The sequence below is a fragment of the Lates calcarifer genome, linkage group LG16_LG22, assembly GCF_001640805.2.
Source record: "Lates calcarifer isolate ASB-BC8 linkage group LG16_LG22, TLL_Latcal_v3, whole genome shotgun sequence".
NCBI lineage: Eukaryota > Metazoa > Chordata > Actinopteri > Centropomidae > Lates > Lates calcarifer.
The window spans coordinates 25,442,198-25,455,165 of NC_066848.1; the positions used below are offsets into that span (position 1 = coordinate 25,442,198).

General features: G+C 40.5%; 1 protein-coding gene across 3 annotated transcripts in view; it reads left to right on the forward strand.

The window, feature by feature from the left end:
- Positions 1 to 12,968, forward strand: part of ttc27 (tetratricopeptide repeat domain 27) — a 67,575-nt gene that overhangs the window by 11,313 nt on the left and 43,294 nt on the right. For all 3 annotated transcript variants that reach the window (XM_018694696.2, XM_018694692.2, XM_018694693.2), the window contains exons 5-7: positions 1,562 to 1,664; positions 8,845 to 9,003; positions 9,144 to 9,277. In XM_018694696.2, coding sequence (XP_018550212.1) covers positions 1,562 to 1,664; positions 8,845 to 9,003; positions 9,144 to 9,277 — 396 coding nt within the window. The remainder of the gene's footprint in view (positions 1 to 1,561; positions 1,665 to 8,844; positions 9,004 to 9,143; positions 9,278 to 12,968) is intronic.

Here is a 12,968-nt window from a genome sequence, read left to right on the forward strand (position 1 = left end):
CTTTATAAAGCCAATTTTCTTAATAAACAACCAAAAGCATAATAAATGAATGTGTTGAGAGAGAATGTGTTGTGTCTGCTCTGACATCATCAGTTGGGATGTGAACACAAGCGCAACAATGGAGTAGACCCCTGTTCTGCTGTGAGGTGATTTAGTTAATTTGCTCTTTAAATGCTAATGAGGGATAGGGGAAATAATTACCACCACTGTTTTCTATCAAGCAGCGGGGAGGAGGGATTGTGTTGCTTTAAGTGCATAAAGTTGATCACAAGTGTGTATGCTAACATGATGAATGCACATGTGAATGTTGCAGAGTATTGATTCGGTGAGACAGACAATTAAACCTCCAATAACCATGCAACAAAGGTCATCTTACATTGGAAACGAGGCAGGCAATATCCTCCCTGACAGACAAATAAGCTTTTACGTGGTTCACTTCCACTCCTCCAGTGCTGAACAAAAACAGGAGGGTACAGTGGGCGAGGGCATTTTGGTGGGAGGCGATATACAGCGTTAACTTGGCTGCAGGACATTCATTTTTTTTCCCTTTCTGCCACTTTGTGCTCTGGTCAGATGCCGAAAGCAAAAGAGTTGGCTGTTTTTAATTCATGGTCAACACTTAGCCTCATCATTTGACACTCTAGATGTTGTGTTCTATTTCTGCTGAAAGGACCTCAAGAGTAGCATTTTATGTGTTTATTTATTAAACGCACATGTTTTCTGAGGTAAAGATATATTGTATAAAATGACAGTGAAATTAGGGCATTTTCATTTCACAATATCCACAAATGCCAATGTCAGTAAAAATATTTTTTATTGTAAAATGATGTTATCTTTTACCAACTAAAAAATATATCCTTATCTACAGCTATGTCCAATTTTCCTAGACCAATACTTGAACTGCAATTAAAATTTGGATCATTTTCTATTAATCAAACTCAAGGCCTGTATTTGTAGTCCTCATAGTGTTAAATGAGACGTGATATGATTGTACCAAGCAACACCTTGGGCTCTTTGTCATGACCATGCCACTGGGGAGTGCTGTTGTCATGGGGGGCTGTGCTTGGTCTACAATGATGTTTAAGTGGGTGGTATGTGTCAGAGTAATTCACTTCATCTGTTAGTGGTCATAATGTTATGGCTGATTGGTGTAATGTAGTCAAGACAATCAGAAGTGGTTTTATGTATATTGACAACAGCTGCAACAGTTGCTAAACTGTTAAGGACACACTGCTGATTTGGACAAATTTGTTACCTCAATGACAGAGAACACTTTGCTTTGGAACAGGCTTACATTAGAGATTAGAGAAATTGCACCCTTACTCTCCACTCATTTATTCAGGATATTTGTCACCTGTCTGTATCTTTACCGCAGATAATGAGTAATCTGTGCTACAAACTGACATCAGCAATACACTTTCCTTTCCATTTTTCAGTGATTTGTGGTGTCTCATTCACCAAGCTAAGGTGCAGGACAAGATGTTCACTCTCTTTCCTTATTCTCACATATTCTATTTGTCTCTTCTCTTGTTTTTTTTTTTTTTTTTATATGTATGTGTAGCTGCTGCCCTGGTGGACCCTGCGCTACATTAACCTGCACCAGCAGATCCTGGAGGCTTGTTCTCCACAGCTCCTCAACTTGGCCCACAGCAGCATGGACAAAGGTCTGTCACTAGCCTCAGGATTATAAGGCTCATGTTAATAGTTACTTGGCAAGACATTTCCTTATACATTGAATGTGTGCTTTGTGTTGCACTGTAGGACTTGAGCTTCATATCATAAGTGGTCCACTCACAGTAAACAGCAGCCTTGTCCATTTATGGTTGAATGAAAGTACTTTTGTTGTTTTAATGAAGAATGTTTTAGGGTACCATTTTGTACCCTGCTCTGGTTGGACATTTATTTTCTCCCACTGCCACTATACTGGCACATAATCACTTTTCAAGGGGTGTGTCACCATGCATCATTTTTAAGTCCTGGTATGTCATTAAAGTTATCATATCATATTGAATGGGGAAGCTATTTTGCTGGATGTCCCTGCTTTTTTTGCTGGAACATGTGTGTTGGTACCCGAAGGACGTTTCTTGTTTGAAGGAATGAGGCGCATTTTTTAATGCAGAGCCAAAGTCAGTCTGAATGCAGCCTCAGATTGCTGCCCATCTGTGTTCAAGACAAATCTGTTGTAGTAACTGTGAATATGTCCACATTAAGCAGGTAAAATCTGTGAATGCGTCTCCTTGTTTGAGTTTCAGCCTTCAAGACTAAAATGATATTTTTCTGGCCCAAAAACTGAACTTTTTCAAAATTGCTTCCAGAGAATATAATTCTAAAAATATGTTGGCATTAACCTTTTGTTGTGATGATTTTGTCATTATAGTTGCAACGTTGCAGTTACAGAATAGAGAATACAGAATACAGATTTTTTTAGTGTAGCAGCTTGGCCATTGCTGCTGGTTAACATATAGTGTTTATTGGCAGTTATTAGGTCACTAACTGTAAAACTAAAACAAAAAATATGTTATTGAGGACAACTACATCATCAATACATCTGGTAAAAGAGAATAGATTACCATCAAAAAATCGATATGGAACGAATGTTCAAATGAAATTTGAATGGTGTCTTGATTGTCGCCTGAGGACGGCTCTGTCTGCTACTGTTCTCCACTTCAGTAACAACACTGCATTACTATCAGCTTAGTTTACTGATGGGCCAATAGGGCATGCAATAGGTCAAGCTGATAGAACGCCATCTGCTGGATCACAAAGCTAGCTACTTAAAATGGTCTGATGTGTTTATAGAGACTGCAGCCTATGTTTCAAACAGGTCATTACAGCTCGAATATGAACATTTGACCCCATATTCAAACAAATGTTTTAATTTTGAAGAAAAAGTGAGGACACTGAATGTTTGTGTAACAGGCTGACACTCAGCAGAGTAACCAGCCCAGTCACAGCTGGCTGCATGGCAGCAAAGTTTAGAAGACAACTTCCTGTCACATCTAACTTTCTCTGTAATCACCCATTTTAAATGTCTCTGTAGATCTCTGTAGATGATAAAGCACAACTGTTGCCATTAACAGAAAACTCTGGAGTCAGTCTGTTTACTGTTTAATTCTGGTAGTGATATACAGCGATGTTTCTGGTTAAACAAAAAGGATCTTACTCTTTAATAAAAAGCTCTATCTCTGTAGGAATCCTATCCCTAATGTTGTCAGACACTTATAATAACAATCTGAGCCTGTCAGTGACAGAAATGAGAACTTTAGTGGACATAATTTTACATGGGCAGTGATCCACTGGATTACATTGCAGCAACTGTTGGTGTCTGGGATTGAAAAATCCTGTAGTTATCCTTTGACTGTATTTATGTTGATTTTATGACAAAGTAATCTTTAAATAAAATATATTTATTTGGTGAGCTGGCTGTCTGTCTTGCTCCTTGCCAGATGTTTGTTGGAACGCAGTTTTGTTGTTATCCAAATGAAAAGAGATGGAGAAGAAGAGATGTAGCTGTTTTTTTATGTTGTTCAGGTATTTCTTTATGAAGATAACCTGGAAACATTAATGTGGATGTGAGTGCACCGAAGAGGAACATGTTTCATTTAAATAAATTGGGTAGCTGGGTAATAACTCATATTTTCACTATTTTTAATTTGCCAATCAGTTTTTCAATTAATCATGTTGTTCATGAAATGTCTGAAAATAGTGAAAGGTTTCTACCATCATTTTCCAGAGCACAAAATGATGTGTTCAGATTAACCTGGGAATATTTGGATTTGTTTACTTGAAAATGACTAAAACAATTAATTGATTATCAAAGTAGTGGCCAATTAATTATCTTTGAATCAACAAATTAATCAATCAACTAATCACCCTGGCTGTAGTCCATAGTATAACCCAGTACCCAGAGGCCCAGCAGCTTTGGTTTGCATGTCTCTTCACATGTGGAATTGATTATTGGTACGTGATATGACCTGTGCATTATCTACAGTAGATCTTAGTTTGATGCTAGCTAAAAAAAATAAATAAATAAATAAACCTAAAGCTTTCACTGTGGGCTAAATATTGTACTTGATGGCTGGATTTAGTGCGTGGACTGCTGACCACTGTTTACACATAGCTCATATGTGAAGTCCAAAGTAGATATAAGTCTCGTTCAGTATGACTGTGAGAGATGTATTTGCACTCTCCCTGTGGTTCTTATTAAACTGTTGTGTTGGGCCACAAAGCACTGTAGAAATGCTATTAATCCAGCAACTATTGTTTACTTTCATTAAAATAATAGTCTTTTGATTAATTGGTTTAGATGATATTTTGTGCCTCTGTGTGTGAATTTAATCCCCTCTTCATAAAACAAAGCTACTTTTCTTTTTTATGGTTGGAACCAACCAGCAGAGCTGTTATCAGAGGACACTGAAGATGTTTGTGTAATTGTTTGCTTTTTCCTCATCTCCTGAGTATTGCTTGCTGGAGTTTATTGTTTAAAGGCAGAGGGTGTGTTTATTGGATTGCAGTTTGTTGTGTGATGGTTAACAGAGTGTGAAGGGTGAGCAGTATGTGTAGGCTTCAAAACTTCCTGATCCATATTACAGAGGAGCAGTTGGCCACACAATCCTTTCACAAGTGATTTGAGGAGAGAGGTGAGGAGGATGCTGTGAAAAGCATACAGATCTGTTTTTCCCCACGCTACACAGCTCTGGGGAGCTGTGGCCATGATGTTTGCTTTGGTTTAGTTTTGTTTGGTACTCAGAGGGGAAAATGTTGCTGACTTACCCTGATTTCTTTTTACTTCTGCTGCTAATTAACAGTCTAACAGTTTTAATTAACTATTTGTAGTCTAGGTTATTGTTTCTATGTTTTAGCCGTCACATTGTTTTTTGTGGCGTTCAAGAGATCTTTTAATTACCCAGACTGGGACAAACTGATGAATGCCTTTTGCATGTAACTTGCACACTGTTTGAAGGTTTTGTAAGGTGCAGTTTGCCCTCTGAGATGGGCCAAGCTCAGCTCAATTACTGAGTGTTGGATTAAGGTATAAAAAAAAACACCTATAAACTGGTAGATGGTTGGCACAAAACTTCATATTTTTCCTATTGTTAACAACTCATGAAAAGGCCCAAATAATTAATGAGTCAGTCTGTCTCTTAGTACTTTCTTTCTCTGCCCTGCCTGTGGAACTCCAAGAGCTCCAAGTCCATTGGTTTCTACCGAAGCGATACATCTTTTAAGATGGCTCACAGATGCATCTTTTTATTTTGAGAATAAGCCTCAGTAGTTTCCTGTAACAGTGGGCCACTGTAGTAGTAGCAAATCTACAAACAGGACTATTTTCAGTTGAGAATTAATACCCAATTAAGAGTTACTTTGCAAAATGTTAGAGGCATATTTGAAGCTTTTGGTTTTCCTTAAAACCATCATCAGGAGGTGGCAATAGAGACCAGCTACTAGCTGATTACTGTGACAACATTATGCAAAGAAGACCTAAGGTTCTTTCACACCTGGAACTAGAATACTTCTCCATGAGTCTCCAGTGACCACTTGTGAATAGATCTCACTTCCCTGATCTATATGCAAATAAACATACATTATTTCTGTTTGTTAAGACTAAATGCATTGTTTTTTTTAGCCAGCAGGAGGCAGCAGTGCTCTCCCAATGCCTAGTCTGCTGGAAATTGAAAGAAAAAAATCATAACAGTACAAACTGGATCTTTTCCTTGTTTCAGGCAAACCAAATTATCCAAGATGTTTGACACACTGGAAATAAATCTCTCTGGGCTTTTGAAATTTTCAGATGTTGTGGACAAAGCTAGCTTACACTATTTGACCAGTGACAATTTTTTCACATCTCTCCTTAGAACTGCCACCAAGAGGCATGTTAATGCCAGGTATAAACAGGGCCTATGAGTGTTCAGCTCTGTGAGGTTGTACTTGGGCACAGTGGTGCTAAATGCTAATGTCAGAATGTAAAATGAAATGTTAACCATGTCCACTGTCTTAGTTTAACAAAGAAATTAGATGAATCAAATGTCTAAACCTCCTTATAACTAACTAACTATTGCTAACATGCTGATGCTAAGCAAGTATAATGTTTACAGTTTTTATCGTCTTAATTTAACTTGATAGCATGCTAACATTAGTGCTGCACACAAAGTACAGCTCTGCCAACACTGCCTCTCACAATGAGCAAAATTGATAAAACCAGAGGCATTGTCTTTTTTATTCCACACATTCCTCATTCCTCAAAACCTGGCAACTTCATTACCCACAATGCTTCTTGACGGCTACTAATAGCACCTAATGTAGCCTCCAGCCTCAAGCAGAGATGAGGAGCAGGTTACAGAGGTGGGTAAGCTCACTTCTCTCTAACGCCACACCCTCAGATTTGCTTTTCAATCTTGTAGTCTGCTGATGCTGACTTAAGTGACTTCACTTGAGGACATTTATCAGACTTGATGTACCTCCCTCTGGAGACACAAAAGACTTGAGGTTACTTTTTTCACATATGTAGTAGTTCTCCCTAAGACCTGTAAACATACTTTGATGTGTAAAATCAGTGGAGTCCCAGCTTTAAAGATCATCAAGGTGATTACAGTTCATCCTGAGAGGGACATGAATGTGTATACAAAAATCCATCATGATCTATCTCTCCACCCATAGATGCTGAAATATTTTAGTCTGGACCAAAATGGTGAGCTGACTGACCAACACTGACATCATTAGAATCCTGCTGCAAGCTTAGGATGAATAGGTAAAAGGTTGCAACTATCCAAAACTCAAACTTATCCTTAGAAGTTATTCAGTTAAGTCATTCCAAAATCCTCCTTTCAGTGTGTTTTTACTTCCTTTCCACTTGACAGCTCACACAGCCACAGAGTCATTTTCCTGCAGTGTGAAATTACTGGTGCTGAAGGTGACACAGATGTGTTGCATCGCTCTTTTCTTATTCACTCTGGGTGCCATGAGCCTCAGTGTTGCTTTATCAATGTTGAATGGGGATGAAAGTGTATGATTTCTGATCATGAATTATATACCTCCCCTCTGCTTCTTTTCTCCTGCTGGTCTCAGCAGAGGATAATCTCTGTCTTTGTGACAGGGCCTTCATCGGGCCCAAATTAATAATCAGATCAAATAGAAAGAAAAAGATGGAGCAGTGCAGCTCAGAGGAGACAAAGCTTTCATCTTCCTTCTCCATCACCTCTGTGCTCTCTTTGTCTTTTTAATGTGTCCTCAAGGCCTTTGTTGTGTTGGTTGGTATTATGAACGTGTGAGTGTATTTGTTTCACATGGAAGGTGCTCAGGAGAGAACTCAGATGCCTCTTCCTCACTATGAACTATAGACCTGATGATTATGTTAGATGAAGGTGTTTGGATTCATTCTCTGGCGACCACATGTTTGTACCAGATTTCTTAGCAATCCATTCAGTGGTTGTTGAGTATAACTTGGCGTAAATCACTTGCTTTAGCCTGATGAAGGTCTGTTCATCAGGAGGTGTGCGTTCATGAGATTTGATCATTAGCATAATTGACGACGTCTTGTTCACCTCTGTTTCATTTACAAGTGTTATTACACAGTATAAAGATTTTCAACTTGCAGAGATTCAAGATCTGCTTTTAGAAAACATTGACAAAAACTGATGAAGCATTGTCAGTAGTATCTGGCAAACTGAAAGCGTTAGTAGTACAGCTGTCAACCATCAGAGTGGTACTGTACTGTGACATAAAGAGAAAGTGCTTTGACTTGATGTTAGACCATGGCTAATATTAGAGGTGGTCAAGAGGACATTACAGTCACTGAAATATTAGATGAGAAAACATTAAAAACATATGACAGGTGATGTTACACTGATGGTGAAATGGAACAAATCACAGCGTATCCCCCCCCCAGCCTTTTCACACCTTATTGTGTCATACATTTAATGTCAAATAGATACAGTTGCCATTTTTGCCCATCAATCTATACTCAATAACCCATTAACAGTTTTTTTTTAAAGAAATGTATTTATTAAAAATCAAAAAGTAAAATCTCTCATTTTCTAAAGTATTCAGACCTTTTGCTGTGGCACTCATTGTCCACAGAAGCAACTTGTTTGCTTTACATAAACCTGAGAGGTGACTTGATTGAGGTCTACCGGTGAAAATTTTAATTAATTGGATAGGTTAGAAAGGCATATAATGTGTATATCCAGCTCCAGTTAAGGTTGCTATGGTGACGGTACCAGCTTCTTTCTCCCTGAGGTAGACTCAGACTTCAGTGAGATTTGGTTCAGTAAACCTCCAAAATCTATTCAGTCATAAACTGTAAATTCTATTGCCAAAGTCTTTCCAACACGAGTGCCACACATCTGTGTAATTTTGTGTTTCTGGTGTTGCAAAGGTGGAAAATGAAGCATGTTAAAAAAAAAAGTTGTTTCTGGTGGTGCTGTCACTCAGAGGCTCATGGAACGGAATGTAATGGAATGTGTAAGTCTGTTTTCTTAGATAGTTACCAAGAAGTATGTTTGCTTGATTGTGTCCTATCCTATCATATGCCATTTTCTGGCAAACATGGTGTGAAAATCAAATCTAAGCTTGACATCACACCTTCAGAAACACCTGGGTATATCAAGTCAAGAGTTTTCACATAACAATTCAAAGAGCTAAAAAGCTGGAAATGATTAAACAGGAATAATGTGACTGGCTGTTTTGTGCTGATTACCATAAAAGCTTGTTTACTGGGCCAACAAACAACAACAAGTTGTTGACCATCTGCTCATGTTGCTCTGTTTATGTATCATATCAGAAAACAATGCTTTTTTGGCAAGTGGATTGTTGGTAATGATGAAGAAATTCTCTGTCATCTTTCAGTGCTGAAATGCCAGTCTCTGTTGTCGGAACAGAGAAACCTGGCGATCCAGTTCCACCTGGAGTGTGTCTACACTAGTCTGACCTACTATGAGTACCAGCCAGCCAAGGAACACATCAAGAAGGCACAGGAGCTCTCAGGGCTGAATATCAACATGACTGGTATGTAAAGTACAACAGAACCTGGAGAATATAACAGGGTACCATTTTTGGTAATGATCTGCTTAGACGCACATTGATCCAGCCTTAAGTTAGACCTAAATTGAAGGTAACAGTTGATTGTTTTTGGTCAATCCGTCAAGGCGCCCTTGGCAAACGGACCCATTTCCAGCAGAAGTACTTAGCTCAACTCATCCTCGAGGTCAACAGGAAGCAGGACCAGCCTGGCCAGACGGACAGTGAGGCCAGTCCCACACCTCCGGCCTTCCTACCTAAAGTATGTTGACTTCTTTCCAACTCATTTTTATTGTTTGTTCAGTTGACTGACTGTAAGCTTTGCCTCAACTCCTACCTTCACTCATGTATATTTAGACATATTTATTTGGGTATTTACATATATATTTACATATTTATTTAGAATAAAGGGCATGGCTTTTTTATAGTCTGGAGCACGTAAAAGCATGGATGACCTTTTCTAGTCCCTAAGAGGGATTGCACAACTTAAGTCACCTGACTGTCATAGGACCCAGGTTACAAGTGTCTTTTTTAAATATTATTAGATAAGACACCCAGACTTGGTGAGAAATTGTTAATGCTGTTGCTGCTGGGGCCAGGTGGTGTCATTGTAATTATTTATATTTATATATATTTGTCATATAGTCATAATCTATAATTCAGGAAATTATTGGACAGCCAGTACTAAACTTCATAGAGGCAGGACATAATAGATGACACATTAGTGGTACCAGGCTTTATTAGAACATAAAATTGGGTGTCATCCTCATAGCAATGGAAATCAGTACTATGGCCAAACATAATGTGGCCCAGGGTTAGCATGTGTATAATTTGCATTTCTTGCACAAAACGCAGTGTGGATACTGCAGCAATACTGATGCAATGCTTAAAATGGCTGAAAAAAGTAAAGTTGAAAGCCAAAGCTAATCTCTGAAGCAATGCTGGAAATTGAATAGCAATAGTTGATCATGAAAATATACAGCATGTGTCCACACTCCAAACACAACAAGAGATATGGCAATTTAAAGGTTTGGGAAGCAGAGGAGACAGTCTGCCCGCAGTTTGTATGGCAGTGAATGAGAGCCTGACTCAGACTTCCAGATCAGTTAAGGTTTACACCGCAAACACAAAACCTCAACAGTCTTAGATATTGACATGATGAGAGGCAGGAGGCTTTAAGCTACATGATGGTGCCTTTTATGTGCGTATTGAGATAAATCTGTGCTACCAGGAGCAGTTGAGAGATCTGATTCTCCTCAAAAATTCACAGCTCCTCACCCTACCTGGTCACGTGACAGACTGATAAATCCTCCAACAAGCTATAACAACCCTCACTAAAACACCACAAATCTCTTAAACCAAACATTTTTAGCACATTAAAAGATACAACAGTAAAAGATCAAAGTCTTTGGAACATTTTAAGCCAAAAATTGAGTCTGTGTGTGCAGGTATGCCAGGCTGGTAAGCTTGCAAAGTTGAGTGTTTTTGAAGAGAGTTGAGCTGAGCTCCCATAGGAGCCCATTAATTTTTTAATTGATAAAAAAAACTACTATAAAATCATCCAAGTCAAATGTCCAAGCACAACAGAAAAGGACCTGTCGGACACATATGTGAGGAACCAATCCAGAGCCACACCACTGATGTTAACATCAGACAACTGATTAAGACATTGTCATCTGCTGTGTCAAAGGCTGAGCTGATGTCAAGGAGAATTAAAATGGAATACAAGCCTACATCAGCAGCTGACAATAAGTCACTGGTGATCTTGACCAGAGCAGTCTCAGTGCTCTGCAGAGAGCAAAAACCAGACTGAAATGTTCGTTAATTGTTCACGAAGTTCACTGTTCACCATGACAGTCAGGGGACAGGACTAATTATCTTAGCTGTATGATCCAGCCTATCCCCCCATATAACTGCCTGTAGGCCTATTCTCACTTTCTTCCCTGTGATGATGAAATTCAGTTGTTCACTGACGCAGCTGTCAATGTAGTCTACAAATGTGGACATCTGGTTGTGGGATTGTTAGGCTGTTTTTCTGCATCTTTTTGTCAAGAAAAATTGTTATTCAGGTGGTGGTTATCATGTTGTGGCGGTCCAGCTCCTGCTCTCAGATCGGCTTACAAGCTAACGCATCATGGTATGCTTGTGTGTAGCTAGCTATCCCTCTTCTGCTGCTCAGGGGAGAGCGGCTGGCAGCAAGGGTAGGGATGTCATGTCCCGGCCTTGCCTGGCTGCATGTGGGTTCACCATCTTGGGGAGGGACCCCCACCCCCTTTGCATCACTTGCATGGGTGGTAAACACGCTCAGACATCACTTGCAGGCACTGGTTAGTGTGAGCACTGTAGCGCCATGCTGACCAGAATTTTGGAGCATTGTCTGTGTATGTCTGCAGCCTGTCTCTTTTTCAATCCCTGGTGAGGCCTACGGATAAGCTGGTGGTTAGCACATGCTGGGGGATATGGTGGAGGATGCCAATGTGGATTTCCCTCTTCCATGTCAATGAGGATGAGGATGATGATGTTAATTTTGATCTCCTGAATAAGGATGACGATGACAATGCCATTCTCCCTTCTATCCAGGCGTTTCTGTCTGGGAGCTCAATCAGCCGGGAGACTCAGCCCTCCCGCATGCCTTGCAAGGCTGTCCTGCATGAGGTTTGCAAGCGAGTTGCTACCAGGCTGGCTATTAACTAGCCTGCATCCCGGGATGATAAGAGAGTTGAGAGGGATTTAAGTCATGGCAAAATCCTACTTTTGTATCAAGTCCTGGCTAAGCAGCTCATGCCTGCCTTCCCTGTGTGTAGGAGATGAGGCAGTTTTGGGACAAGCTGTTGGCACAGAGTTTCTGTCAAGGGTTACTCTGGCCTGGAAACTGCAGATGGTGAGTTACTGGGTCTTGCCAACCCCCCAGCAGTGGAGCAGTTGGTTGCATATCATCTCCATTCTAACTGCTGATCCACCCTCGCCTTAGCAGGGCCCACCCTGCCGGGCAAGATGGACACTGACTTCCTCCAAGTACCAGAAGTGTACAAGTCAGCGGCCTGGCCCATTAAGAATCTAAATGTAGTCACTCTGCTGACAGCTTATCAGGCTCAGCTCTTCCAGGAGATGAGTCATCTTCTAGACAAGGGTTCTCAGAGTTTAGCTGTGTGGGACGAAATATGTGCTGTCACCAGCGTCAGCCTCCATGTGTCTAGGGGTACAGTGGTGTGGCCTAATCTTTCCAGCTTCCCAGAACAGGATAAGCAGGCTGTTATGGATTCCCCTTTTGACCCATCGCAGGCTAAAGGGTTCCTTGGAGAGACTGTCTCATCCATGCACTAGGCAAGTGACCTGCTAAAGAAACAGGGCTAGGCATTTGACCTCTGCCTCCCACAGAAATCAGCACACCACCAGCCACCACCATCCCACCTGGGATTTGTGGCTATTGCAGTGAGAGAGGCAGTGATGGGGAATTTGAATGAGTAGGGTTTGCCCATGGGAGTGATTGAAACTGCAAGGGCACCATCCATACACTCGTTATATGACAGCAAATGGTTTGTATTTCAGAAATGGTGTGAAGCTATCATGTGGGTTTTGGCAACATGCCAGTTGGTCAGCATTCCCTGATAAAGAGGTTTATGAAGGGAGCATGCCTACTTTTAGTTCTTTGTGGGATTTGCCCACTGTTATAGAGTTACTGTCCAGGTTGCCTTTTGAGCCTATGGAGTGTGCTGAATTAAAGGTGCTTTCTCTCAAAACCATCCTGTTGCTGGTCCTGATACCAGCCACATGGAGCTGCTGTAGATGAATTTCATGCTTTGTCTGTGCATGCATCCTGCTTGCAAGTTTTCCCCTGATTATGGGAAGGTGATGTTGCTGCCCTAACATGGCTTCTGTGTCCAAGGTTAGTGAGTCATTGTGTAGTTGCCATACCCTGGAGCTGCTTTTCACCCCCGGCCTTTTGCCCAGGA